The 25141-nt window shown below is 36.6% G+C and overlaps 3 protein-coding genes and 1 long non-coding RNA gene across 8 annotated transcripts; 2 read left to right on the top strand and 2 right to left on the bottom strand.

Moving 5' to 3' along the window:
* Window positions 1-613: 613 nt before the first annotated feature.
* LOC127519033 (uncharacterized) lies at window positions 614-2175 on the bottom strand. The gene is made up of 4 exons (XM_051906426.1): window positions 1831-2175; window positions 1426-1725; window positions 1055-1351; window positions 614-941 (listed from the first exon to the last, which is right to left on the bottom strand). Exons 1-4 carry the CDS (start codon window positions 1877-1879, stop codon window positions 790-792), a joined length of 798 nt encoding a protein of 265 aa, XP_051762386.1. The 5' UTR covers window positions 1880-2175; the 3' UTR covers window positions 614-789.
* Window positions 1347-11563, top strand: LOC127519062 (uncharacterized). 3 transcript variants are annotated; one of them, XR_007931715.1, is made up of 7 exons: window positions 1347-1362; window positions 1611-1730; window positions 2327-2525; window positions 6048-6362; window positions 9704-10042; window positions 10367-10473; window positions 10712-11563. It is a non-coding gene; the product is annotated as an uncharacterized LOC127519062 (long non-coding RNA). The 3 variants fall into 3 exon arrangements; XR_007931716.1 differs by having other exon boundaries at window positions 1352-1366; XR_007931714.1 differs by having other exon boundaries at window positions 1356-1370.
* Window positions 11564-17389: 5826 nt separating this feature from the next.
* Window positions 17390-22002, bottom strand: si:ch73-41e3.7 (uncharacterized protein LOC572312 homolog). 3 transcript variants are annotated; one of them, XM_051906378.1, is made up of 2 exons: window positions 21845-22002; window positions 17390-19240 (listed from the first exon to the last, which is right to left on the bottom strand). In XM_051906378.1, the coding sequence occupies exon 2, from the start codon at window positions 19228-19230 to the stop codon at window positions 18319-18321; it is 912 nt and encodes a 303-aa protein (XP_051762338.1). In that variant the 5' UTR covers window positions 19231-19240; window positions 21845-22002; the 3' UTR covers window positions 17390-18318. The 3 variants fall into 3 exon arrangements, with proteins under 3 accessions (XP_051762338.1, XP_051762328.1, XP_051762347.1); XM_051906368.1 differs by lacking the exon at window positions 21845-22002 and adding an exon at window positions 20072-20198; XM_051906387.1 differs by lacking the exon at window positions 21845-22002 and adding an exon at window positions 19536-20016.
* mrpl16 (mitochondrial ribosomal protein L16) lies at window positions 20145-24266 on the top strand. The gene is made up of 6 exons (XM_051906437.1): window positions 20145-20349; window positions 20750-20821; window positions 20917-21065; window positions 21153-21315; window positions 21913-22043; window positions 23778-24266. Exons 1-6 carry the CDS (start codon window positions 20292-20294, stop codon window positions 23967-23969), a joined length of 765 nt encoding a protein of 254 aa, XP_051762397.1. The 5' UTR covers window positions 20145-20291; the 3' UTR covers window positions 23970-24266.
* Window positions 24267-25141: the final 875 nt, after the last annotated feature.

The following is a 25141-nucleotide window of genomic DNA, read 5'->3' on the forward strand; positions in this document are numbered from 1 at the left end:
TCGTGTCTCAGTTTCACACCCTGGTTTTTATTACTTAACTTTTAATAACCCCCCAAAACAGTAACCTGTGTTTATCGCTTGTTTCCAAAGAAAGGCTATGACTCATTTTTAGTGCTTTTACCTTTGAACACACAGCTAAAACTGGAAGAGGTGTTATTTTTTCTCTTCAGTATTACATTCGGAAGAGACCAGCTTTTACCAATATTCATCCCACAAATTCCCATTGGCTGTTCTTGCTGCTTACATCCTAAAACATTACTAAATATCTGAGTATTTTATGATTGTTAAAGACTGACTTGCCATTGAATGAAAGAACTGTTTCTGTCCTATATAACAGATTTTATAACAGAAAAATCATGGTTGACTGGCCCAGCAGTACGTCAGAAAACAACCCAGCAAAACCTAACAAGCTGGGTCAAAATAACCCAGCACGTGTTCTGACCAATATTTATGTCTGTCCAAATAAATAACCCAGAAATGGTTGATTTTAACCCAGCATTTTTAGAGTAGCCCACCTTCTTTGATTTGAATGGTCATCTCAAACATTGACGTTTGACATGACGAGTGCTGTTACAGACCGCTGACGTGACAAAATGGCAGTTATGGCGTTGCAAAGGATTATTTCACAACTTTTATTAAATGGTGTCACTTGTAATGCATTAGTATCAGAATATAAAATTAATGCACAATCATCATTATGAACACTGATATTCTCTGTGATAAAATGTAAAAACAAATTGTTTTAAAACAAATGAAAGAGAGACTGTTTATTCCTGTTTTATAATGCTATTATTGTTTGATGAACTTAATTTTCCACTCCAGTTCAATTCTTCTGGACCTGATGTCATAAACCAGTACAACAACAGCAGCAACTGCAGCCACGCCCACCACAGCAGCGACGACCAATCGGATTACGGCTTCGGTCCAGTCGTGGTCACTGTCTGTAGAAAGAAATGGGCACTTGTGTAAAAAATGCATAAAAACTCTTTTAAACAGACTTTGACTGCTCTTGTCCTGTTGACAAGAAAGTGAGGAGGTATCACCACTGTCCTACCTGAAGGTGTCTGACAGAGTCCACTGATGTCCAGATGTTTGGTCTGGTTGCTGATGGGATTGTTGATCACACATCTGTAGGTGTTTTTATCCTGATGTTCCACCTCCAGAGGTAGAGAGATGCTGATGCTGAAATTAGACACGCTGATGTTGGACAATAAACTGCTTCCTTTGTACCAGGAGAGAGTCACGTGACTCACATCCAACACTGAACACAGCAGCACACTTTTGGACACTGATGAAGATGATGATGAACACTGAGGAGAGTATTTGGTGATGACAGGAGCAGGTAGAGGAGCTGAAGACACAGTAAGTAGGTAAACAAATAAATAAACCCAAGAAAACGATTTAGTACTATTTACATATACTTACCATAAACAGTGACACTGAATTTGTCGATGAAACGATCATTGATGCTTAGTTCATAAACTCCATTGTGTTCATCACTGACGTTTGCGATAGTGAGATCTCCAGTGTGTCTTTCGATCTGCAGACTTTCTGTGAATCTCTTATCAACACCATATTTAATATTCCCCTTCACTATTGTGGCTATCAAGGTTCTGCTCGACCCAAACCGCCACTCGATCTCATCATGGCTCTGAATCTCAGTCAGACCGATGCGGAGAGTGAAGGAATCTCCCGCCATCACTGGCACTTCTGTCTCATCTGTCTCTGAGGTAAAAATTAAATGTAAATGTCTAATGTAAGCGATTTTTTTTTACAATAGCATATTTAATATGTACTAAAACTGAAGCCATAAATACATTTAAAACTCACCAACCAGACAGAAAAAACATAAATAGAAAAAAACAAGCGCGGGAATCATTTTCTTCAACCGTTTGAGATCAGTACGGCTTTAATGTCTGAAAAACATGTCAGACTCGCGTGTTTAACGTTTTGTTATCTTAAATATTAAGTGTAGATAATTTGCGGTGAGCCAAGCAGAAAAAAACTCACAGTCTGCGCGCTTCCGTGAGGCGCGCGTGATTGTGTACGTGAACGAGCAACAGCTGCTGGTGTCGCGGCTCAGTTTCGCATCTCGCTTTTTATCACTTGGCTTTTATGTGGATGTAAAATGTTTTAGTCTTTATTTAATATTCCCATTTGTTGAGTCCTGTTTTTTGTGTCTTATTGTAATACATGTATTAGCATCATGATTCTTTAAAAGAGACGCTCTCCCCATTAATCAATACTTTAAATAAATAACTTGTATTTTAATTATATATATATATATATATATATATATATATATATATATATATAATCTTTAGAGTTGAGGTTCACCTTTGATCACTTCGAAATAATAATACGTGACACACCCGTTTTCTCAAGAAATCACGTGACGTGATTTGTTCGATACAAGCCCATCATCATCATCATCATCAGTATCATTGCTGCAGTAGATGCGACCAGAAGCAACACCAATATGAGGAACAATACTTTGCTTTTTTGGGTTCTATTACTCGTGGACGGTGAGTCAAATTCATTTTTATTAATTCATCACTTTCGGTTCCAATATAAACCGGAAACAAGACAGTTTTTTTTTTAACACAAACTTGTAGGATTGTGAGTGTACAAGTGTAAAAAAAGAGGTGCAATTAAAACACTTTATTTCCCTCCTTGCGCGCGATTTTTGCCCCACACATTGCATTATCTTTGATTATGGAAAATTACTATGCACGTGTGGAGCAAAAATCAGGAGAGAGGAGGGATGCACACGAAACATATTTAAGGTGTTTCAGCTGTCCTTCTGTTCCAACTGTACCAAGTCTACCCCTGATAATGACAGATGACAGCGACGTTAAAAATGTATTTTTGGGGGGTAAGTTTGTGCACGTGTGTGTTCGGTAGTGAACACTAGAGGGCGCTGACGGGCTGTCATATTCTCTGCATTACTGCTGTACATGAAAACTGATCGCAACACATCCTGTTTTAACGGAACAGAATAGATCAACGAAAATAAATCACTCTGTCAATAAATCACTCAATCTCTCTATTGGTGTTTAGTTCGGTTGAGTTACTATCACTGTCATTCAGGCAGGGAGCGGCTATCTACACCAGAAATGGACAAGTAGGGTAGTAAAGTTTGCCAACATAAAGCTCGTAATTATTGCTTGAGGTCCTTTTAACATTAACTAGGGTGGGTTTTAATTATTAAAGTATAGAAGTTTAAGGTAATAAGGCAAATAAATATGAAATATTTTAAATTAAAACACAAAATGAAATTTATGCATTGTGGCATTTTATTTGTTTTCTTTGTGTGTCATTGCGAAACATGCATCCCTATAACCATTAACATAAATCCAAATATGAGCCATCATGAAATTTATACCTCAGAATGGATTTAACTGGAAAATATTCTGGTTAAGGGACATTTAACCTTAAGAGTAACAGTGTTTTGTTTGTTTGTTTGTTTTTATTTATTTTGTATACAGTATGTTTTCAGGCTGTCTAATATAACAAATTTTTATACATGTTTTTTTTTCATTTGTGCATATTTTTGTTTGCATGTGATCTTCAGCCACATACTTTTTACAGTTTGCATGTCTTGTAGAAATTTCAAGCCACTTTAGGCTTAAAGGGTTAGTTCACCCAAAAATGAAAATAATGTCATTAATTACTCCCCCTCATGTCGTTCCACACCTGTAAGACCTTTGATGATCATCGGAACACAAATTAAGATATTTTTGATGAAATCCGATGGCTCAGTGAGGCCTGCATAGCCAGCAATTACATTTCCTCTCTCAAGATCCATTAATGTACTAAAAACATATTTAAATCAGTTCTATGAGTACAGTGGTTCAATATTAATATTATAAAGCGACGAGAATATTTTTGGTGCGCTAAAAAAACTAAATAACGACTTATATAGTGATGGCCGATTTCAAAACACTGCTTCAGGAAGATTCAGAGCGTTATGAATCAGCGTGTCATGACATGAACTGATTTAAATATGTTTTTAGTACATTAATGGATCTTGAGAGAGGAAATGTCATTGCTCTCTATGCAGGCCTCACTGAGCCATCGGATTTCATCAAAAATATCTTAATTTGTATTCTGAAGATTAACGAAGCTCTTACAGGTGTGGAACGGCATGAGGGTGAGTAATTAAAGACAGAATTTTCATTTTTGGGTGAACTAACCCTTTAAAGTCGGCATGAAATCAAAATTGACCCTATTTACTTTGTTAGTGCATATTACTAGTCTTGTGGTGAACAATTAATCCGTGCAAGTTAATTGTTAAAAATTGTTTGTTGTGGTAATCTTTAATCAAAATCTGAAAAGTTACTTCCGGTCTGGAATGGTGTTCTTTCTCTGATGACGTCAGTTTGACGGCTTGGGTTGAAAACTCTTAAACCACTCCCCTCCGACCGCTAGTCTGCTATGAGCGAGAGATGGAGAGGAGGAGCGCTAAAGTAAAACCCTGCCCTCTATTCAATATTCCGTTTCACTTGGAAATACGTCACAACACTGGAGAAAAGTCGTTTGCAACTTCCGGTTCACGGGGACATGAACACATGAAATCTGTTTACTTGCATTACCGACACAGTGGAAACTGGTGTTAAAACTACTTAAGAAACTACACTCTAAAAATGCTGGGTTGTTTTAACCCAAATATGGGTCAAATATGGACAAACCCAGTTGTTGGGTTACAAATATAATTAAAAAAATTTAACCCAACTGGTTTGTCCATATTTGACAAACCCACATAATTTCAGCTTAAATTACATTAAACTGACTTAAAAAATGAGTGCTTAACTTATTTTAATAAGGTAAAGTAAAAACATATGTTGTCATAACTTATTAGTCGTATAATGTTTTACAGTGTTGTGTTTTAGGGTTAACAGCGCCTGCCCTGATCGGCCTGACGGGGGCGCTACAGTGCTCAAAAGTACACTCATAACTCCTGAACCATTAGACGTAGGCTCAAGTGTCTTATATCGTTGGAATCCTTGGCTCAAGGCAGACAAATAGCATTTAGAGTATTTTGGATTTTTTGAAAAACCTACTATTGTGAACTAGTCCTAGGTTTTTGACCCGATCAGAACCAAACCAGTGCACTGAGATTCTCTGAAGTCTGATTGTCAATAGTTATCAAAAAAAGATTAATTTTTAATTCACAGTCCCTTAGGGCCGTCAAAGTGTTCAAAGTAGGCGGGGTCACTTTTACTAAAATGACTATAACTCGTGAACAGAATGAGATATTTTCACCAAACTCAGCACACCTATGTAAGAGCTCATTGTGTGGTCACATGAAAAAGGACGCAGCGACTGGCACACAGTGTCTTTGTCCGAGGTGCCAAGACTGCCTTTGAGGACACTGGTGCATCTCGAAAAACATGACCACCATCGGCCAATGAACGGAGGCTGATCGGAATGAAACTCGCTGGGCCTGTTTGACTCACGGCTATAGAGGACTGTGAGAAATTCGAAAGAAATTGGCCACCTGCAATTTTTTTGCACAACATTTATACCACATGGTAGAACTCCTCATTCTGAGCAACTTTGCCTCTAGGACCGCTGCTGTCAATTGAATCGTTTGTTAAATATTGGATATTATTTCAAAAACCAACTTTCACAAACTATTCCTAGGTTTTTGGCTCAACCTCAATAACTGTTAAAAGTCATTAAAACACATACATTTAATTTGAAAAATGCCTGTATTTGTTGTAAGTGGTCTTTCCCATCTGTGATGCAAGTGTTTACATGCTTGCTAAAGAAAACACTGTACCTTTTTGCACATTGAACCCCGATAATTGCTGCTTGCAGCTATATTCCATTTCGTATGTTTCACAGTGCATGAATTTGAATGACAAGGATGTGGAACTATAATATCAAATATAGTGTTACATTGTCATTTACCAGTACAGTACAGGAATATAACTGTAAGATTGCCTGAGAAATTGCCTTCATCAATATACACTAATATACAGTATTTACATTACATTATAAACAATATACAATATTTACAGCACTGTTTGTTTGTTCCCCAGGTGTGTTTGGTTCTGATAAAGTGATATCAGTGTCAGTGATGGAGGGAGATTCTGTCACTCTACGCATCGATCTCGCTGAAATAAAGGGAGTTAGTAAGATAATATGGAAATATGGTGTTGATGTCATAGCTAAAATTCAAGATGGAACCCATTCTTTTCCCCATTCTGATGAGAGATTCACAGACAGACTGAAGCTGGACGAACAGACGGGATCACTGACCATCACAAACATCAGAACTGAACATGCAGGAGACTATAGTGTAGACATCAAGACTACAATTGCAAATCTGACTAAATTCAAAGTTTCTGTCCATGGTGAGTAAATCATGTCAGTCAGTTGTCTGTGAACACTTTAGATGCTGTGGAATTATTATTACGAGTACTTTTATTGTTTAAGATCCCTGAAGAGGTTTGTGTTATTTTTTTTTTTGTTGTTGTCAATTTTAAGAATGAAAAAAAATCATAAAAGTTTATAAATGACCAAATCAGATGTCTGCAAATATTACAAATTGTCAGTCTGAGATTTTCAGCTACTTTTCAAATAACTATTTGCACATTGTGTCAGCAAACTCTCATTTAGGTCTGGCTGTATTCTGGTATGGAAAACCCACTTTACAGCATCCAATCAATTCTGATGTATAAAACCAAGACCTGCCGTATTTTCTCATTTAATTTCCTGTTTTAGTTGGTGCATTACATTACAAAAAAGTAAAACACTGTATGCTTTTAAATTCATGTGGGCTTTAACATTTGTAAAGTGATGTGTGTTAAGGTAATCCGTGTTTTCATTGTTGTGTTCCCGTTTTATATGCGGAGTCAACTAAAAATGAGCCATTTGTAGGTTGATTCCCATAAATGTTTACATGTTTTGTGACACTATCAAACATTTGAACATTCAGAGCAGCCTGTCATACAGCAGCATTATTGTGTTCAGAGGCTCAAGCAAACATGATAATAGAGCCTTTACCGCTGAAACAACATTGGTGTTCATAATTGAAGTGATTTTTATTTAACCTGAAGACATCGATATTCCCCTTAAAACACTTTTGGACTAAAATGTCTTAAATAATTACATGCTTAGCTTTACTGCCATTAAAACTATACCTATGCTTGAATGATTGAATTTTTATGCCATCTTAACTGGACAAAAATAATTCAGAACTGTCAGATTCGATGTTGCGTATTGTTCGGTACTCTTGATGTGATTTAAAATGTTATTGCTGCGCCATTACGATGATATATATCAATGCTCGAGCCTTTAAACTTTCAAATGACGTATTATTTGTCAATATTAATGAAAATGTTTGATAGTAAAATCATTACGAAAATGTAAACAAACCTTGGAACCAGCGATGGTCTCGCGCAAGTTAATGGATTAAACACCGCTGTTGACGAAAGATGGAAGAACATTGATCTAAATGCTCAAACCCGAGAAATCACCATCAGAAACATCAGAATCGATCAGTCTGGATATTATAAAATGGAGTTCAACAGCATCAGAATGATCTTACACAAGAAATTCAGTGTTACTGTTGGTGGTGAGTACTGTAGCTGTTCTGTTAAATTCTATTATGACTCTATGATGACTCTAGTAGTGAACAGTTAGCTGCTCAAATCAACTATTTGACATTAAATTAAACAAAAATGTAATATTTAAGATGCAGGAAAAAGCATGCAGGATTTTTTTAACTAAATTACTTATACAGATTTCCATTTGTTTATCATCTGCAAATCCTTGGAATTCATATATTAAAATGCTTATTCTTTTTATGTTCAAATGTTTCCAGTAAGACTAATACAGTTGTAATACAGTGTAATGTGGCTAAAGAACAACTTGGCACCTCATAAAACACATGACCAAAGTAACACATCATTTCACACTTTCTAAGACCTGAACGATTAAAACCTAACACCACATGTCCATTCGAGAACATCATATGTATACAAATAAAAACATGAAAACTTAAAAGTTTTCCTATACATCACCTGTCCTCACTTCTGCTGGTTGAAACAACATCAGCTGTTTTATTGTGTAGCATTATTCATGCATCACAAGTTCATCAAGCCATTGAAATCACAAAATAAAATGAAACAAAACAATTATTAAGAGTAAAATAAAACTAATATGAACTACTTTTAGTCTTTAAGGCAAGTCATCTTCATTTATATAGGGCTTTTCACAATACAGATTGTTTCAAAGGAGCTTCACAGTGATAATAGGAAAATTAATGGACAGAGATTGTTTTGGCTTCACAGCAGCTCCTGGAAAAAGTTATTATTGAGCTAAAGTAGGTTTTGATTAAATCACTTCCGTTGTAAAAATCATTAATTATTAACTTAGGGGCTGCTTAAATGGCACATTTTTAACTGAAAACAGAAGACTTTTAATGCGTTCTTGCTGTTGATTTACGTATATAGTCTATAGGTTTGCACGTTTGAATGTGTATGTGCACAGACGCTTAGTCTTTTTACAAAGTGACATCGCCAAATTACTTGTCTGGCCTGCATAATACAGTCGTTTCCGCGGATCCATGCGAACTGGAATAATTTTGATAACATTTTATCTATACATAGGGAAAGGAAAGGGAAGGAGGCCTTCGCAGGGGATAGTTTAGTTGACACTTCAGGGCTGGGTTGTCGTCGTGTCTAGGCGCAGGTCCTTCATCACATCTGGATACGGCCTGGATCTGGCAGACTACGGCAAACCTTGGGATAAACAGAGACTAATATTAGCATATTAGTCTAGATTTAAATTGCTAGTCATCCAATTTTTTATATCAGCTATGCATTCTGTTAATTTTGTGAATTGGTAAGTTTCGCCAGGGCCCGAAGAAATATAGAGCTGAGTATCATCAGCGTAACAGTGAAAACTAACGCCATGCTTCCTAATGATATCTCCCAAGGGTAGCATGTACAGAGTGAACAGCAACGGTCCTAGTACTGAGCCTTGCGGTACTCCATATTGAACTTGTGATCGATATGACATCTCTTCGTTTACTACTACAGACTGATAACGGTCAGATAAGTATGATTTGAACCATGACAGTGCAATTCCACTAATGCCATTCGATGATTTAACAAGTTTAGACAATTCTTCCTCTCCTAAAGCAGTAAATGAATTGAATTTTTCCTCAGGGACACTACAATGCGCTGTCTGATGCGATACTGTAGGAGACGGTTGCATGGTTATAATTTTCTCTCTAATATTGTCAATCTTGGAAGTAAAGAAGTTCATAAAGTCATTACTGATAATGATATGATTACAGATCATTGCCCTTCATGTGCTGTGTTTGACAGAAACCTGGCTAAAACCAGACGATTACATTACTTTAAATGAGTCCACGCCTCAAGGTTACTGTTATAAACATGAGCCTCGTCTGAAAGGCAAAGGGGGAGGTGTTGCTGTAATTTATAGTAATATCTTCAGTATTACTCAAAAGTCTTTCAATTATAATTTCTTCAAAGTGATTGTGCTTTATGTAATGTTATCTAGTGTACGTAATGGTAATGGTTAATGGTAACTAAGTGCTCCTGAATTTAATGGTCACACGCCTAATTAGACTCAAGAAAAGCTATATCCTACATGTTGTGGTAGTTCCTAAAATGAATGTTACCCAAGTGTAATCTCTGAGAAACCATTTCTGTTTGTTCTCCAGGTGTGTTTAGTGATGAGAAAGACGGAGTGAAGACTGTGTCAGAGAAGAAGGGAAATTCTGTCCTTCTACACACTCACGTGACTAAAATACAAAAAGATGATATTTCGATAGAGTGGACATTTGGACCTCAAAACATTTCCATAGCAAAAAATGAAGGAAAGAGCATAAGTATAATATATAACTACAATGATGTAAGATTCAAAAAGAGACTGTATCTACAGACCGAGACTGGAGATCTCACCATAAAAAATGCCGACACTGAACACTCAGGACTTTATCAGCTAAAGATCATCACCAACACATACACCATACAGAAGAGATTCAGTGTTACTGTCAGTGGTGAGTAACTCAAGTCTTTCAAAACAACTCATTTAGATGTGTGTTTTGTGAACAATTTAGATATTGTGATATCAGGACATATTTATTTTTGTTTTCAGGCCCCTCACACCGATAATGATAACTAGCATTCACACCAACAGATGATAATATTCTGTTTATTCAAAGTGTCTGTTTCACTTGTGAAAGAATGTGAATCAGCTAATTACTGTTACTGAAACAAAATTATTCCTGTTTAAAACACATTTGGGTTATATAGTGCTGATGTTTGTAGTGTTTGTTATAGATCAGACACATTCACACTAATGTCTGTTTTTATCATTACAGATTCAGGTTCGTCAGCTGCTGTATCAGGCATATGTGGTGCTAGTTTTGGTCTGGTGATTTGGGCTGTAACAGTTTTGTTACTGCAAGAAGTATAAGTAACCAAACATGTAAGTATTACACTACAGGTTTTTAAAAACGATTCCCTTATCATAAACACAAATTTGTGAAAACAGTGTCGTCATGCACATGTCTATTACGTGTTTCTTTACAAAATGACATCGCAAACTACTAATACAGCATTTTTAGTTATTTTCATGGATTTGTTTGAATGGGCATTATTATCAACACTGTTTTCATTTTTAACCAGGTGTTTTTACTGTGAATCTTTCTGTGTTTTTGTAACAGGTTTCAGTGAAGATAAAGTGAATCAATCTCAGGATCAGGATGAATAATGAGGAGAATCAACTCCAACAGTACAGTATCATAATCTGTGACAATGTAAACGCAGGCTTTGCATGGCATACCGATCAGTATAGAGACTATATGTAACAATTTTCTTGTATTAATTGCTTTTTTATTGCCAATATGTGAACATCTTGTAATGAAGCTTACAACTTCCCCAACTTAACTAGGTTGTCTATAGCTTGTAGCTTCGCCAGGAAAATCCAAAGGATGTGAGGTTTACACACACTCCAGAAAGCCTCTCTTCCATTCAATGACACATGAAATGAACGCATACAATATTCAGAATAATGCTGAAAGAGTCATTCTGTACTGTAATGTCAATGTGTCATGCAAAGAAGATGGATTCATTCAAACTATAGTCTCACAGTCTTTTTACTTCTAAGCAAAAGATGAAAAAGAACTTCAGTGTGAGTATATGAGGGCATTAAATCACATTGTCTCTTGTACATTATGTGTTCATGAGTGTGAGCACGAGCAGTTCACTTAATGACCACTGTGTTTTATATATATACGCTGTTTTTGACATAAATCACACTTCAGGTATTTTTTATCTCATGCTTGACTGCTTGAACATAATGAAAATTATCTTCACAGGTATTTGTAAAGCTCATATATCATAAGTAATGTTTGTTGTTTCTTCTTAGTGTAATAATTTTAAGCATTATTTGCATGGGGATTTAAATTGTGACTGATCTTATAGCTGCAGTGTAATTTCTGCTCTGTTAGTGTGTGCTCATACATGTGGATCTGTGTGCAAACAGACAATAAACAAATGGCTAAAACTGGACAAAACTAAGAGTATTTTATGGTGTCAGAGTGGATTGTAAGTCGCTGAAATTGCTTAAAGCGTAAAGAAAGATTAGTCAAGATGTTAACATGTCTATCAGTAGGATCTCTTGCAAATATTTTGCGCTCCCTGAGGAACTTTGCGTTTACACAATTTGAATAAATTATAAATTTCTGGGAAAAAATAGGCAAGCTTAGGCATATATTAACAAAATAAATGAAGATAATCATAGAATGGTCAGCTGAAGAACTTATGAATTGGGAATAAATACAAACTGAACATGCACAAAAACTACACATGTAAATATAGTATGTTGCAACAATCCTTATCCTTATAAAAAGAAAATCATTGTTAGGCATGGCTGTGTTTCCAGTTTGTTTTATTATGCAATACATAGACATTCATTTCATATTTCAAGCATGTTGTTTGTGCACTTAATGTAATAAACATCATACATTAGAGAAATAGGTTATAATTAGTCAAGACATCACGATAACAACTTTTAAACAGGGGTCCTAAAGGAGACTTGATTTCTGGGGAGGGGACTCGATTTCTCATGACACCGGTACAGACGGCATAACTGTAGCTGAATGAACCACACAAACCCGAAGACTCAATTCTGTTTCCGGTGGTACAGCTAGATATGACGTGACAAAACAATGAACGACAGATCGGGATGTGAGGTAATCTAACAGACTGCACAGCCTGGAGCAATGAATCAATCATTTCTGTTTGTCATAATTTGGCCTTGGTTGCATTATTGCTTTTTTTCTTATTCAAAATACACCGATCAGTCATAACATTATGAGCACTGACAGGTGAAGTGAATCACACTGATCATCTCTTCATCACGGCACCTGTTAGTGGGTGGATATATTAGGCAGTTGATGTGTTAGAAGCAGGAAAAATGGGCAAGCATAAGGATTTGAGCGAGTTTGACAAGGGCCAAATTGTGATGGCTAGACGACTGAGTCAGAGCATCTCCAAAACTGCAGCTCTTGTGGGGTGTTCCCGGTCTGCAGTGGTCAGTATCTATCAGAAGTGCTCCAAAGAAGGAACAGTGGTGAACCGGAGACAGGGTCATGGGCGGCCGAGGCTCATTGATGCACGTGGGGAGCGAAGGCTGGTGAACGAGATTCAAAGTTCTGAGTCAGTAAAATGATCTGAACTTCCCATTACTAGGAGGAACGCAAAACACAAAATCTGCAAAAATCAATTGGTTGCTGAAACCAAGGCGGACTGCCAGCCACTGACGGGTCACGTGAAGATTGAACCCCTACAGGAGTCCTTTAAGGTAAAACACGGAGGAGGATATTGTACTGTTTATGCCAGTTCAGGAAGCATGAAATGTTTTGGATGTGGGGCATAAGTTGCCCGCATAGAGAACATGTTGAAAGTGCAGAGCGTCACAATGAACGAATGCATGATACAGAAAGGCCAGAAGTTACTGAAGTTCCTAGCAGCAAGTTTACTCTTCAAGGAGAACGAATGCATTGTGCAGTTAATGAAAATGCTGAGAAGAATAGAGATGGTGAAGTAGTTGATGGGTTTTTAGATCAGCTTCTGTTGATAATGTTTCAAAATATGTTGGAAATACAGGGGCAAAAACTGGTGAAAGTGAAACCATGGGTGAAAGTGTACCTGTTGAGCAGAATGTTCTGGCTGAGAAGAAAGGAGAAGGAAGGGATTGCTTTGTCGAATGCAAGAAATCAAGCGGAAAATGATGTGGAAGAGATGGAACGGGACGAGTCCGATGGAGAGGGTTTTGAAAAATGTATTAGGTCAGTGGCAATATTGCAAAAGATGGTTAGTTTTGATTTGTAGGACGAACAGAAAATGGTATCGTCTGACAAAACATGTCACAGCACTGAAAAAGATTTCCAAGTCAAATTAAACTAGGAAATGTAAAAAAGTTTTGACCCAAAAAAAAAAAAAAAAAAAAAGTGATGTCAACCTTTATCATGTTGCACATCTGGCCTTTTTTTTTTTATCTGTCTTTTTTCTATGGGTAGTTTAAGAGTGGGCTCTTTAAATATAAATGGTGGGAGGGATAGTTGGAAGATGTATGCACATTGGGATGCAGGGGTAGTCCGGGGTGGAGTGCCCTCTGGTGGTAATCAAAGGCAGTCCAACTGGAGACTGTGACAGCCTCCCTCCTGTATGTATATATATATATATATATATATTTCTATTTGCATTATTGCATATTTAATAGCTTTTAAATGCTTAATTAAATAAGCATATATATATTTATATATTTTTATGTATATATACATATATATATAGTCTGTGTGTATTTTAATACATCAATGTTTCAATTTGATTAAAGGTAAAATCGTGAAAATTATGTGATGTAGCCTTTTATGTGTAGCGCCTCCTCTCATGTAGAGTATTACAGTAAATTCAGTCGTGTTTGTGTTGATTGACAGCTGTCAAAGACGGCTCATGATCTGAGTAACATGGCGAGTGTGTATCTGGTGGATGTGGACACGGCGCCGGTGGTGAACGTGAGTTTACCAAGTACAACATGTTCCTGGATCAACATCTTTGTTGATCCTGGAACAACATTCCCATCAACCAATCAGATTTGAGGGAAAAGTTTACAGTTTATGTCAAGTTTAGGCTTAAAACCAGGGTTATTCAGTGTTATTCACCTATCATTTCCCTCTGATTTTAGGGATAAATTATGGGTAGGGATAAGTTTAGGGGTAGGAATAGTGTTATGACTAAATTTTCAGACAAGAATGTTGTTTGAAAATATATGCTGATCCAGGAACATGTCTTACTTGGCAAAATCATGGTGACCCGGCGCCGGTTTATACCAGATACTTCGACATCAGCTTCATTCCCTCAACAGTGTTCTTCTTCAACGGGCAGCACATGAAGGTTGACTGCGGGTGAGGATTGATAAACATGAGCATCCGACATCATCATCTGCCGTGTTTATATTTAGATTTACAAGAACCGCTAATTCTCTAGTAAATCTCATTTGCATTCGATCTTATTAATCATTTGGCTCTGACCCAGAGAGTAACAGGATGTTTTCTGCACCAGCACAGGATATGTGGTTAAAGTGAGAAGTTATGTTTTGGTAAAACTACATTTAAGTTATGCTGAGACAATGTTTCCAAAGACCTGTGTTTGACAACAAGACAGATGAAATAATCAGAGCTTTTCAGTGAAGACGCATTACTGTGAAATCATGCTAAAACATGTTAAAACATGCTGACAATGTGCTGAAACATGCTGGAAACATGCTAAATCATGTTAGCGACATGTTTAAAACATGCTTGCAACGTACTAAATCATGCTAAAACATGTTAGCAATGTGTTCATTATGTTAGAAACTTGTTAGCAGTTACTTCAGGGTAGAAACATGTTAAAACATGTTAGCAATGTGCTACATCATGTTAGAAACATGTTAACAGTTACATCAGGGTAGAAACATACTAGCAGTGTGTTAAAACATGTTAACAATGTGTTACATCATGGTAGAAACATGGTACAAAAACTAAATCATGTTTAAAAAATGCTGGAAACATGCTAGCAACATACTAAATCATGTTAAAACATGCCTAACCCATAAGAACCCGCGGTGACACGGGTGTCACAAACACTGGTGACTATCTGGAAAGGTCTTTTTAAAGTATTATCCCTCACTTTTAACTCAGGAAGTCCCAAAATGACATATAAGGAACAAACAGGTTCAGTCATGTGACAATGTGTGCAGTTTTGTTGCCATGGCAACATTTCCAAAATGGTGGCCTGTCTGGTTAGCACATGTTGCAGTGTCAGCAATTTTTCAAACTGCTTGTTCTGTTCCTAAAGGTGTTTCAACCCATGCAAACAATTCTAATGTTTTAATAACATATCCTAGATTACACTTAAATCATGTTAGCAACATTTTAAAACATGCTGACAATGTGCTGAAACATACTAGCAACATACTAAATCATGTTAGCAACATGTTAAAACATGCTTGCACTGTACTAAATAATACTAAAACATGTTAGCAATGTGTTAATTATGTTCGCAGTTACATCATGCTAAAAACATACTAATGTGCTAAAACATTAGCAATGTGCTACGTCATGCTAGAAACATTAAATCATGCAACAAGCAACATGTTAAACATGCTAACAATGTGTTAAATCATGTTAGAAACATTAAAACATGCTAGCATTGTGTTAAATAATGTTAGAAACATGTTAAAACATGTTACTAAATCATGCTAAACATGTAAACATGTAAACCATGTTAACAGTGTTACGTCATGGTAGAAACATGTTAGAAACATACTAAATCATGGTAGCAACATGTTAAAACATGCTTGCAACATGCTAAATCATGTTCGTAACATACTAAATCATGTTAGTAGTTACATCATGATAGAAACATAGCCGCATTTTATAACATTACCAATGTTCTGCATCATGGTAGAAACATGCTAGAAACATACTAAATCATGCTAGCAATGTGCTACATCATGTTAACAACATGTTAAAACATGCTAGCAATGTGCTAAATCATGTTAGAAACATGTTAGCTGTAATGATGGGCTGACAGCGTGAGGATCCATTTGCAGTTTCTTTATTGTAACAACAAAGCACAAGGCAGACAAGGGCAAGACAGTAGCGGAAACAGGAACAGGCTTGGGTCGAGACAGGCGGCAGAGATACAGGGTCTTACAACAGGCAGAGTTCAGGGCAGGCGGCAGGCAAACGTAATCCAGGAAACGGGCAGTGTTCAAGGCAGGCGGCAGAGGTTCACAGAAGATAAACAGTCCAATCAATAACAAGGTAACAGTCCACAAGAAAACGCTCAGTAGTGATCACCAGAGCAAATCAAGACTTCACAGTGTATGGATGCGTGTGTGCGTCTTAAATAGTGTGAGTGTGATGCAGTGCAGGTGTGTGCAATCAGTCCCAGGAATGAGGGCCTATGGGTAACGTAGTCCAGAGGGAAGTAACTCAAAACTCAGGTGATGGCTCCCTCCGGCGGCCGGGAGGGGGAGCCGCGGGAGCCGTATTCGTGACATTAGCAACATGTTGAAACATGCTACACCGTATTAAATAATGCTAAAACGTTAGCAATGTGCTAATCATGCTAGAAACATGATAGCAATGTGCTATATCATGCTATAGCAACATGTTAAAACATGCTAGCACCATAGTAAATCATGCTAAAACGTTAACAATGTGGCAACTATCAAACATGCTACCAACATGTTTAATCATGTTAGAAACATGCTAGCAATGTGCTAAATCATGTTAGGGACATGTAAAATCATGCTATTAATGCGCTAATTCATGTTAGAATCATGCTAGCTAAATTTTAGCAACTAGCAAAAACATGTTAACAATGTGTTACCTTAAGTTAGCAACTTGCTAAAATATGTTAGAAATGTGCTAGAAAACATTCATTGAGTAAAATCTTCAAACTTCAAGCTTTTCAAAGTGATTTCAAACTTTCAGACAAGGCTTTGTCAAGCCAACATCAAAGTTTGCTGTCAGACTTCACTCATCTAGTTTCCTCTTCATACATCATATTTGAATCAGGTTATTAATGTCACTCCTCTCAGATTTTGATGCATTTCCACACATTCAGATCTCCAGATCACACCAAGTTTGTGGGAAGCTTCAAAACCAAACAGGACTTCATGGATCTGATTGAAGTGATCTATCGCGGCGCCATGAGAGGAAAACTGATGGAAAACTGATCGTCCGAAGCCCGATAGACCCGAGAAACATTCCCAAATATGATCTGCTGTACCACGACATCTAGCAGCAGTAATAGAGTCACTGACGGAGACTAAAGTGAGCTTTCAGATGTTTGTCTGAGCGAGAGGATGGAGAGTTTCCTGTGGAAACGACAGTCTGAAGTATTTATTATGCCACACTTGTTTTGTGTCGTGATATTTTTCTCTGTTTTTAAAATAAAGCACACTGATTCACACTGACCTGTAGAAGATTCATGACAATTTTTTTTTTCCATTTTACACTATTTAAGGTATGTAACACTTTTCAATAAGGTTTCAGTAGTTAAGGTTGAACCATTGCAGTCACATTGACTTAATTTAACGATGTCTTTACTACCTTTCTGGACCTCAAAAGGTGCAATGACATTGCTGCCTAATGAAATCATGTTAGCAACATGTTAAAACATGATTGCACCATTTTAAATAATGCTAAAACATGTTAACAATGTGATAATCATGTTAGAAACATGTTAGCAGTTACTTTACATCATGTTAAAAACATACTAATGTGTTAAAACATGCTAGCAATGTGCTAAATCATGTTAGAAACATGTTAAAACATGTCAGCAATGTGCTAAACATGCTGGAAACATGGTAGCAACATATTAAATCATGCTAGCAGCAACATGTTAAAACATGCTTGTACCATACAAAATAATGCTAATTCATGTTAGCAGTGTGATAATCATGTTAGAAACATGTTAGCACTTACATCATGCTAGAAACATACTAATGTGCTAAAACATTAGCAATGTGCTATGCCATGTTAGAAACATTATATTATGTTAACAACATGTTAAAACATGTTAGCAATGTGCTAAATCATGCTAGCAACATGTTAAAACATGCTAGCACCTTTCATTTTGGGTGAACTAACCCTTTAACACAATGATGTGCACCGATAAATCATTTAACATAAACACTGCAATATTCCATAAAAAAACAAGAATGTAAAGGACAGAAATTATCATTGTGATGCAAAGAAATTTATTTGAGATTTGGTCAGTGATCAGCGTTGTTATTTTGCTCGTTCGCACGGCTCTTGCTCCTGGTGATGATCTCGAAGGGAGTCGGTGCGGCTTTAGGTTTGATAATCTTGGAGAAGAAGCGGAACACGGACTCCATGCAGACGGCGGGCGCAGAGTCGTGGCATTGAGTACCTGCGGACATCTGCGTGCAACCGGCCTTCAGTGAGCCCACAGAGCGATTCAGAGGCTTCGTGCTGAGAATCCATGTTCTGGAGTGGGATTTCAGCCAGTCGCGTCCGGCATTTCCCAACGGTTGATGCCAAAGGCTGTGGGACGAATCCAGGAAAGCCACGGCCTTCACACGGCGCTGAACCTCCTCCAGCCGATGGCACAGCAGATCCACAAAAGCCAGGCCTCCGTATCCATGTGCGACCACAAAGACGTGCTCTGCAGAACTCTGGGAAACCAGGCGTTCCCAAACCAACCGGACGTGATGTTCTTGAGTTCGCACACCCTCGTTGGGGTTCGTCAGAAGAACGGCACATGATTCCAGCAAAGCCCAGCGCAGGTACGGGATCTGACTGCCTCGCTCCAGACCGTCGTGGGCCGCGAGCTTCCAGCTCCACACGCCGCTCCGAACCGTTCCCCAATCCTGGATCAGCACCAAAAGACTCCCAGGATGCTCCAGTGCTCCTGGACTCATGAATACAAAACTGCTGTCCTCCAGATTCTCCCTGATAAGCTGAAACTTCCTTTCTAAGAGGCCGTACACGTGCTGGGTGATGTAGAGACACAGGCTGCGATGCTCCCGCTCGGTTTCACGGGCGTCGTGTAGTTTGAAGGTAAACCTGTAGGGTTCAGAGGTTTCTCTGTGCCGCAGGTGACCGTCCTCGGAAAATGAGTACGGAAAATCGGATTGAATCGGATTTTGGCTTGCCTCCAACATCTTATGGGACCTGAGATATGAATATGCACAATATTTAGAATGATTTCTGGAGGATCACCTCAAAAAAAATTCAGCTTTGATCACTGGATATAAATTACATTTTACTATATATTCACATAGAGAACAGCTGTTTTAAATTCTAATAATATTTCAGAATTGTTACTGTATTTTGATCAAATAAATGCAGCCTTAGTGAGTAGAAGAGACTTTTGATTGGAGTGTATCTGTATGAAAACATGCTTTATAATCTATAATTAATCATTGCACTACAAATTAAAGCATTTGTTTTATATTAAAAATATTACCTATAGTTAACACTGTAGTCTGAGGACTAGATAAAGTTTTACCTGATTTCTCTTCCTGACTTACATGAGATGTGTGAATATGTAAATGATCAGTGATCATGTGACAGGTGTCGCTGATTGACATTAGGGCGTGGCTTCACATGTTAAATTGTGCAGTTTACTATTTCTTAAAAATAGTATTTGAACAATTTGGAACTTTTCAAATGTTAGAATGTTACATTAAGTGTCCTAAATTTCAGCAAGAGTCGTCTAGTTATCATCTCAGATAATAAATATGCCATTTTTTTTGTGTACAGTGTCTCTTTTGGTAGAATAACTGTTTAAGAAAGAAACGTTACAGATGTTGGATATATTATGCACGTGCACATTTTGACAAAAGTAGTAGGACATCGGGAAATTGAATGCACAAAGTAAGTATGCATACTGTGCACAATTTAAAGTAGTATGCTAGTTTGTCCTGATTTTATTGCACTTTTCAAGTATTTTAACTTTTTACAATACATTTAATTGCTTAGTATATTTAATTATGTGCTTACTTTCAAACTACCACCATCTGGAATAAAAATCGTAAACACGCGGAACTCGTCATGCGCGCGTCTGCATCCACCGGCTGACTTTCACCGACGCACCGGATGTTGATCAAACATGGCGGCGACCTTGTGGATCCGCGAGACTCTGCTATGAATTATAATCAGAAGAAATGAAGATTTATACATGTTTATATTTCGTATATATAATTAAACTCTAGAATCAGTCATGTTCCCAGCACTAAAGAACGTGTTTTTGGGCTTTGTCCGGACATCAAGCCTGCCAGGTATATTCAAGACCAATTATGTTACATATATTAATTGTTTTATCTTCCATTAGTATCACTAACAAATAAAATTACATATAGTATGGCGAAACCGTGTTTTTTGGACGTGTACATGGTATTCTTACTATCTTAACTCATGAATATGGTAATCCAGTTAGTACAGTACTGGCTTGCATTAGTCTGCAGCATTACTGATTCTTTTTATTTATATATATATATATATATATATATATATATATATATATATATAATATACACGTATGTATGTGTTATATACACTGACTGTATATACCTGATTCACACCCTGTTGTACTTGGTTATAATAAGCACTTGTCAGATGTGGTTGATGATATTTTACCCACTGAACCTGTTAACTAGCAGCTGAACTCTTTTTCTTCAGATGTCCTGCAGAACAACATGAAGGTCCTGTCAGCGGGACTGAGGACTTATGAAGTTCCACCAGACTTCAGCGGTAATGATAGTTCTTTCTGCATCAGCTTAACCAGTTAAACGCTTTTATTTTGATGAATCGTGCGGCGATTGACTGTGTGTTTTTCTCCCTCACAGACGTGGTTCTTCCAGAGAAGCCGAAACTGAAATTCCTGGAAAAGGTCCCGAATTTGAAACAAGCAAAGAAGGAGATGAAGAAGCTGCGTGACATCCAGGGACCGGCCAAAAGCGGCAATACCTTCACCAAAGGACAGTACGGCATTGTGGTCCGTATCTTTACATCATCACATCTTATTTTGACATGGTTCATGTGTGTAAATAATCACATTACTGTTGCACATCTCTGTCTGTAGGCTCTGGGTGGAGGATACTTGCACTGGGGTCACATGGAGATGATGCGGCTCACCATCAACCGCCGCATTGATCCCAGCACCACGTTTGCCCTGTGGCGCTTCAGTGCCCCTCACAAACCCATCACCCGTAAAGGACTGGGTCAACGCATGGGCGGCGGAAAAGGTGTGTAGGAAACGTTTTCCTCGTCGAAGCAGAGACCAGGAGACGTTGGGATATCTTTTAAGCAGAAGTTACTCTTTATTGAGAAACGCTGTGCGTCGCTGTAGTCATCCAAGTCTAACTAAGGCAGTGTATATATGATGTTTTATAGGCATTCAGTGGGCAGGTGTTGCTCTTACACACAGCCTTAGAAGTGACCACTAAAACAAAAGCATCTAAAGACAATACAGGCAATTACCCCCGACTGTGTAGATAATAGTACCCCAAATGGTATAAACAGTAGCTGGTCACGAGAACTAAGACTAAGACTTCCAGTAGGAAGATCAAAGCATTCAGATGCATAGGTGCTAACCCAATCAGTCTGACAGTATCGCCCATACCTTCACGTTATCATAGAGACAAAGGTACAGCTGTGTCTTGAGCTTGTCATGCCAAATGTTCAGGAAGTGCATAAAGACACCTGGGCTGCCTGACTTTATTTTCTTTGAAAGTCATCCTTTTTTACCTCAAAATGTTGCACAATGTACTTCACCTTAGTATTTCATATGATGTTATGTCTGGACATAGGGATCAGCAGATCTTAAATTTGTAATCCCACAGGTGCCATCGACCACTACGTCACTCCAGTGAAATGCGGCCGGCTGGTAGTAGAGGTCGGAGGTCGCGTCGAGCTGGGTGAGGTGGAGGCGGTGCTCACAGAAGTGGCCAAGAAGCTGCCCTTTCCAGCCAAGGTTTGTTCTTCTGAGCAGCTTCAGTTTCACCCACACAACTTCCTCTTTATGCTTTTTCAAAATCGGCTGTTCCTGCAAAAGTATGTGGCAACAGCGTGAGGGAAGTGTTGCATAATACTTACTCCGAGAACATGCTGTGTGTTTATTTAGTGCTCTTAACCCTCGGGTAGCCCCTATGTTTACTTTTTTTTTTTATTTTTTAAACGTGTTTTACTTGAATTTTTGATTAAATTTTAATGCAAATTCTGATTTGATTAAATAACTGCAAAAACTGACATTTCAAACAAGAAGACAAAAATGTCTTTGATACGTATATATTTAAATGCAAATCTAGTAAAAGCAAGTAATTATGTCTGAAAACACTGTTCTCAACAACTAGGGGTTGCACAACTCTGTTTATATATTTATCTGTTTTTATCATAGACTGTAAAGGTTTTTATCTATTTATATATATTTATCTGAAATATTACATATGATTTTATTTATTTCCACCAGCACTATTTTTTTAAATTAGATTAAATACATTTACTTTATTTTTAACTTAAATATGGCATTAATTGAAAAAAAAAAAGTATAAATTGTTTTTATGAGATTTGTATTATTTTATATAGAAATAAATGGTGCATAAATTAAAGGGTAAATATTGCTTGGTACCATCAATTCCTCTTAAAATACAAAATATTAAATAATAAATATTATAGGACTGAATTAAAGTACATTCATTTCAAAAACATTTTTAACTTAAATGCTGAATTAATTGGGGGAAAACAGTATAAATTGTTTTTATGATATTTGTATTATTTAATATAGAAATAAATGGTGCACATAAATTAGAAGTAAATGTTTAGTACCATCAATTTCTCTTAAAATACGAAATATTAAAGAATAAATATATATAGAAATAAATAGAATAGAAAATAGGAATAATTTTATATATATATATATATATATATATTTTAGTGCATTAATTAGAATTAAATATTGTTTAGTACCATGAAATCTACAAAATATTAAACAATAAATATTATGGGAATAATTTATAGTGCATTCATTTAAAAAATGCTTTATTTTTTATACTGCATTATTTGAAAAGAAGCTGTATAAATAGTTTTATGATATGTATTATTTTATAATTATATAAAATACAAATATCATAGTTTCCCAGGGAAAGCAAGAACTGATAAAAAGTGCATCTTGAATGCAACGCAAGTCGCTTTGGATAAAAGCATCTGCCAAGTGCATGAATGTAAACAGAAATAAATGGCGCATAAATTAGAGGTAAATATTGTTTAGTACCATGACATTCCCTCAAAATACAAAATATAAAAGAATAAATATTATGGGACTAAATTATAGTACATTCATTTCAAAAACCTTTGCTCTGTTTTTAAATGAAAAACAATTTATACTGTTTTTTTTTTTTTGTTTTTTTTCCAATTAATTCAGTATTTATGATACTTGTATTATTTAATACAGAAATAAATGGTGCATAAATTAGAAGTAAATATTGTTTACTTACCATGAAATCCCCTCAAAAACAAAATATTAAAGATTAAATATTATGAAATTAAAATATAGTACATTCATTTCAATAAAAGTTAAGTTTTGACTGCCATGATCAGAAGTGTGAACCCAAACTTATGGATTAAATATGGAAGGTTTTCTGAGAAACAAGTTTTGATTTGTACAAGCACTCGGTAAATGGTCACTTCTGTTTATGTGTCTCTGGTGAAGGTGGTGAGCAGGGAGAGTCTGGCGGCGCTGCATCAGGAACAGGCCGAACGCGAGACCAACAACCAAAACCCCTGGACCTTCCAGAGGGTCGCGCGGGCCAACATGCTGGGCATTCGCAAAGTCCTGAGCCCGTTCGACATTCACAATCACGGACGCTACGCTGGGAAGTTTTACTACCCTAAAAGGGTGTAATGTGTTTGAGATAACACCTCAGAACTATGTCAGCAGACATCATAAGATGAGCAGGATGTGGTGTGCTAATATCCTGAATGTTATCACTTGCTTTTGAGTTGTCTGTCATTTACTTATCAGACACGCTCTGCAAGACTGTGCAGGTTTCATAACGCAAGTGATAGAAGACACACGAAGTGATCACCTGTTTACTTGATATGCTCTTTTATCAAACATGGAGTTTTGTGTGAGAAAATGTTAAGTGCTGTATAAATGTTAAATACAATATGTAAGGCAAATAAATGTGGTTTCTTTGTAGTTTGGGTTGAGTTGTTTTGTATATGGGACACTACACTGTATTTTATAGAAGCCACATAAGAAAAAAAAAATCATGCTTTGGTAAGACGTAATATTTATTACTTATCTCATAATTACGAAAGTCGAAATCGTGAATGATAATTAGTAGTTAAGTCGAAAAATAGCTTTTTTTTGTCATAAGTATGACTTATTATTTTAATTATGAATAAAAAGTCAAAATTATGGCTTAGTATGTCATAATATTAGCTTTTTATGTGGTATTTTTGACTTTTTATGTCAAAAATATAAAATATGACAAATCTAAAATATCAAAATATGTCAATTATGAAAGAAAAGTCAAAATTATGGCATAGTATGTCATACTTAAGACTACTTATGACTAAAATACTTTTTATGTTAAAATTGTAATATAGAAACTAGATAAAAAAGTTCGTCGAGACAAACTTTAAGTTGGCTTGAAAAAGTAGGTCCAGAAAGTGTAAAGTAGTTTATAAAGTTTAAAGTTTAAAAGTTTTCAGTTTTCAGTTTGGTTTTAGTTTAGTAGTTTTGAGACAGACAGACAGATAGATAGATAGATAGATAGATAGATAGATAGATAGATGAGAAGTGATAGATGAGGAGAGAGAGAGATAGATAGATAGATGAGAAGTGATAGATGAGAAGAGAGATAGATGAGAAGTGATAGATAGATAGATAGATAGATAGATAGATAGATAGATGATAGATGAGTTTGAATGAGGATAGATAGATAGATAGATAAATGATAAGTGATAGATGAGAAGAGAGATAGATGAGAAGTGATAGATGAGAAGAGAGATAGATGAGAAGTGAGATAGATGAGAAGTGATAGATAGATGATAGATAGATAAATGATA

This window comes from Ctenopharyngodon idella, chromosome 1 (genome assembly GCF_019924925.1).
Source record: "Ctenopharyngodon idella isolate HZGC_01 chromosome 1, HZGC01, whole genome shotgun sequence".
NCBI lineage: Eukaryota > Metazoa > Chordata > Actinopteri > Cypriniformes > Xenocyprididae > Ctenopharyngodon > Ctenopharyngodon idella.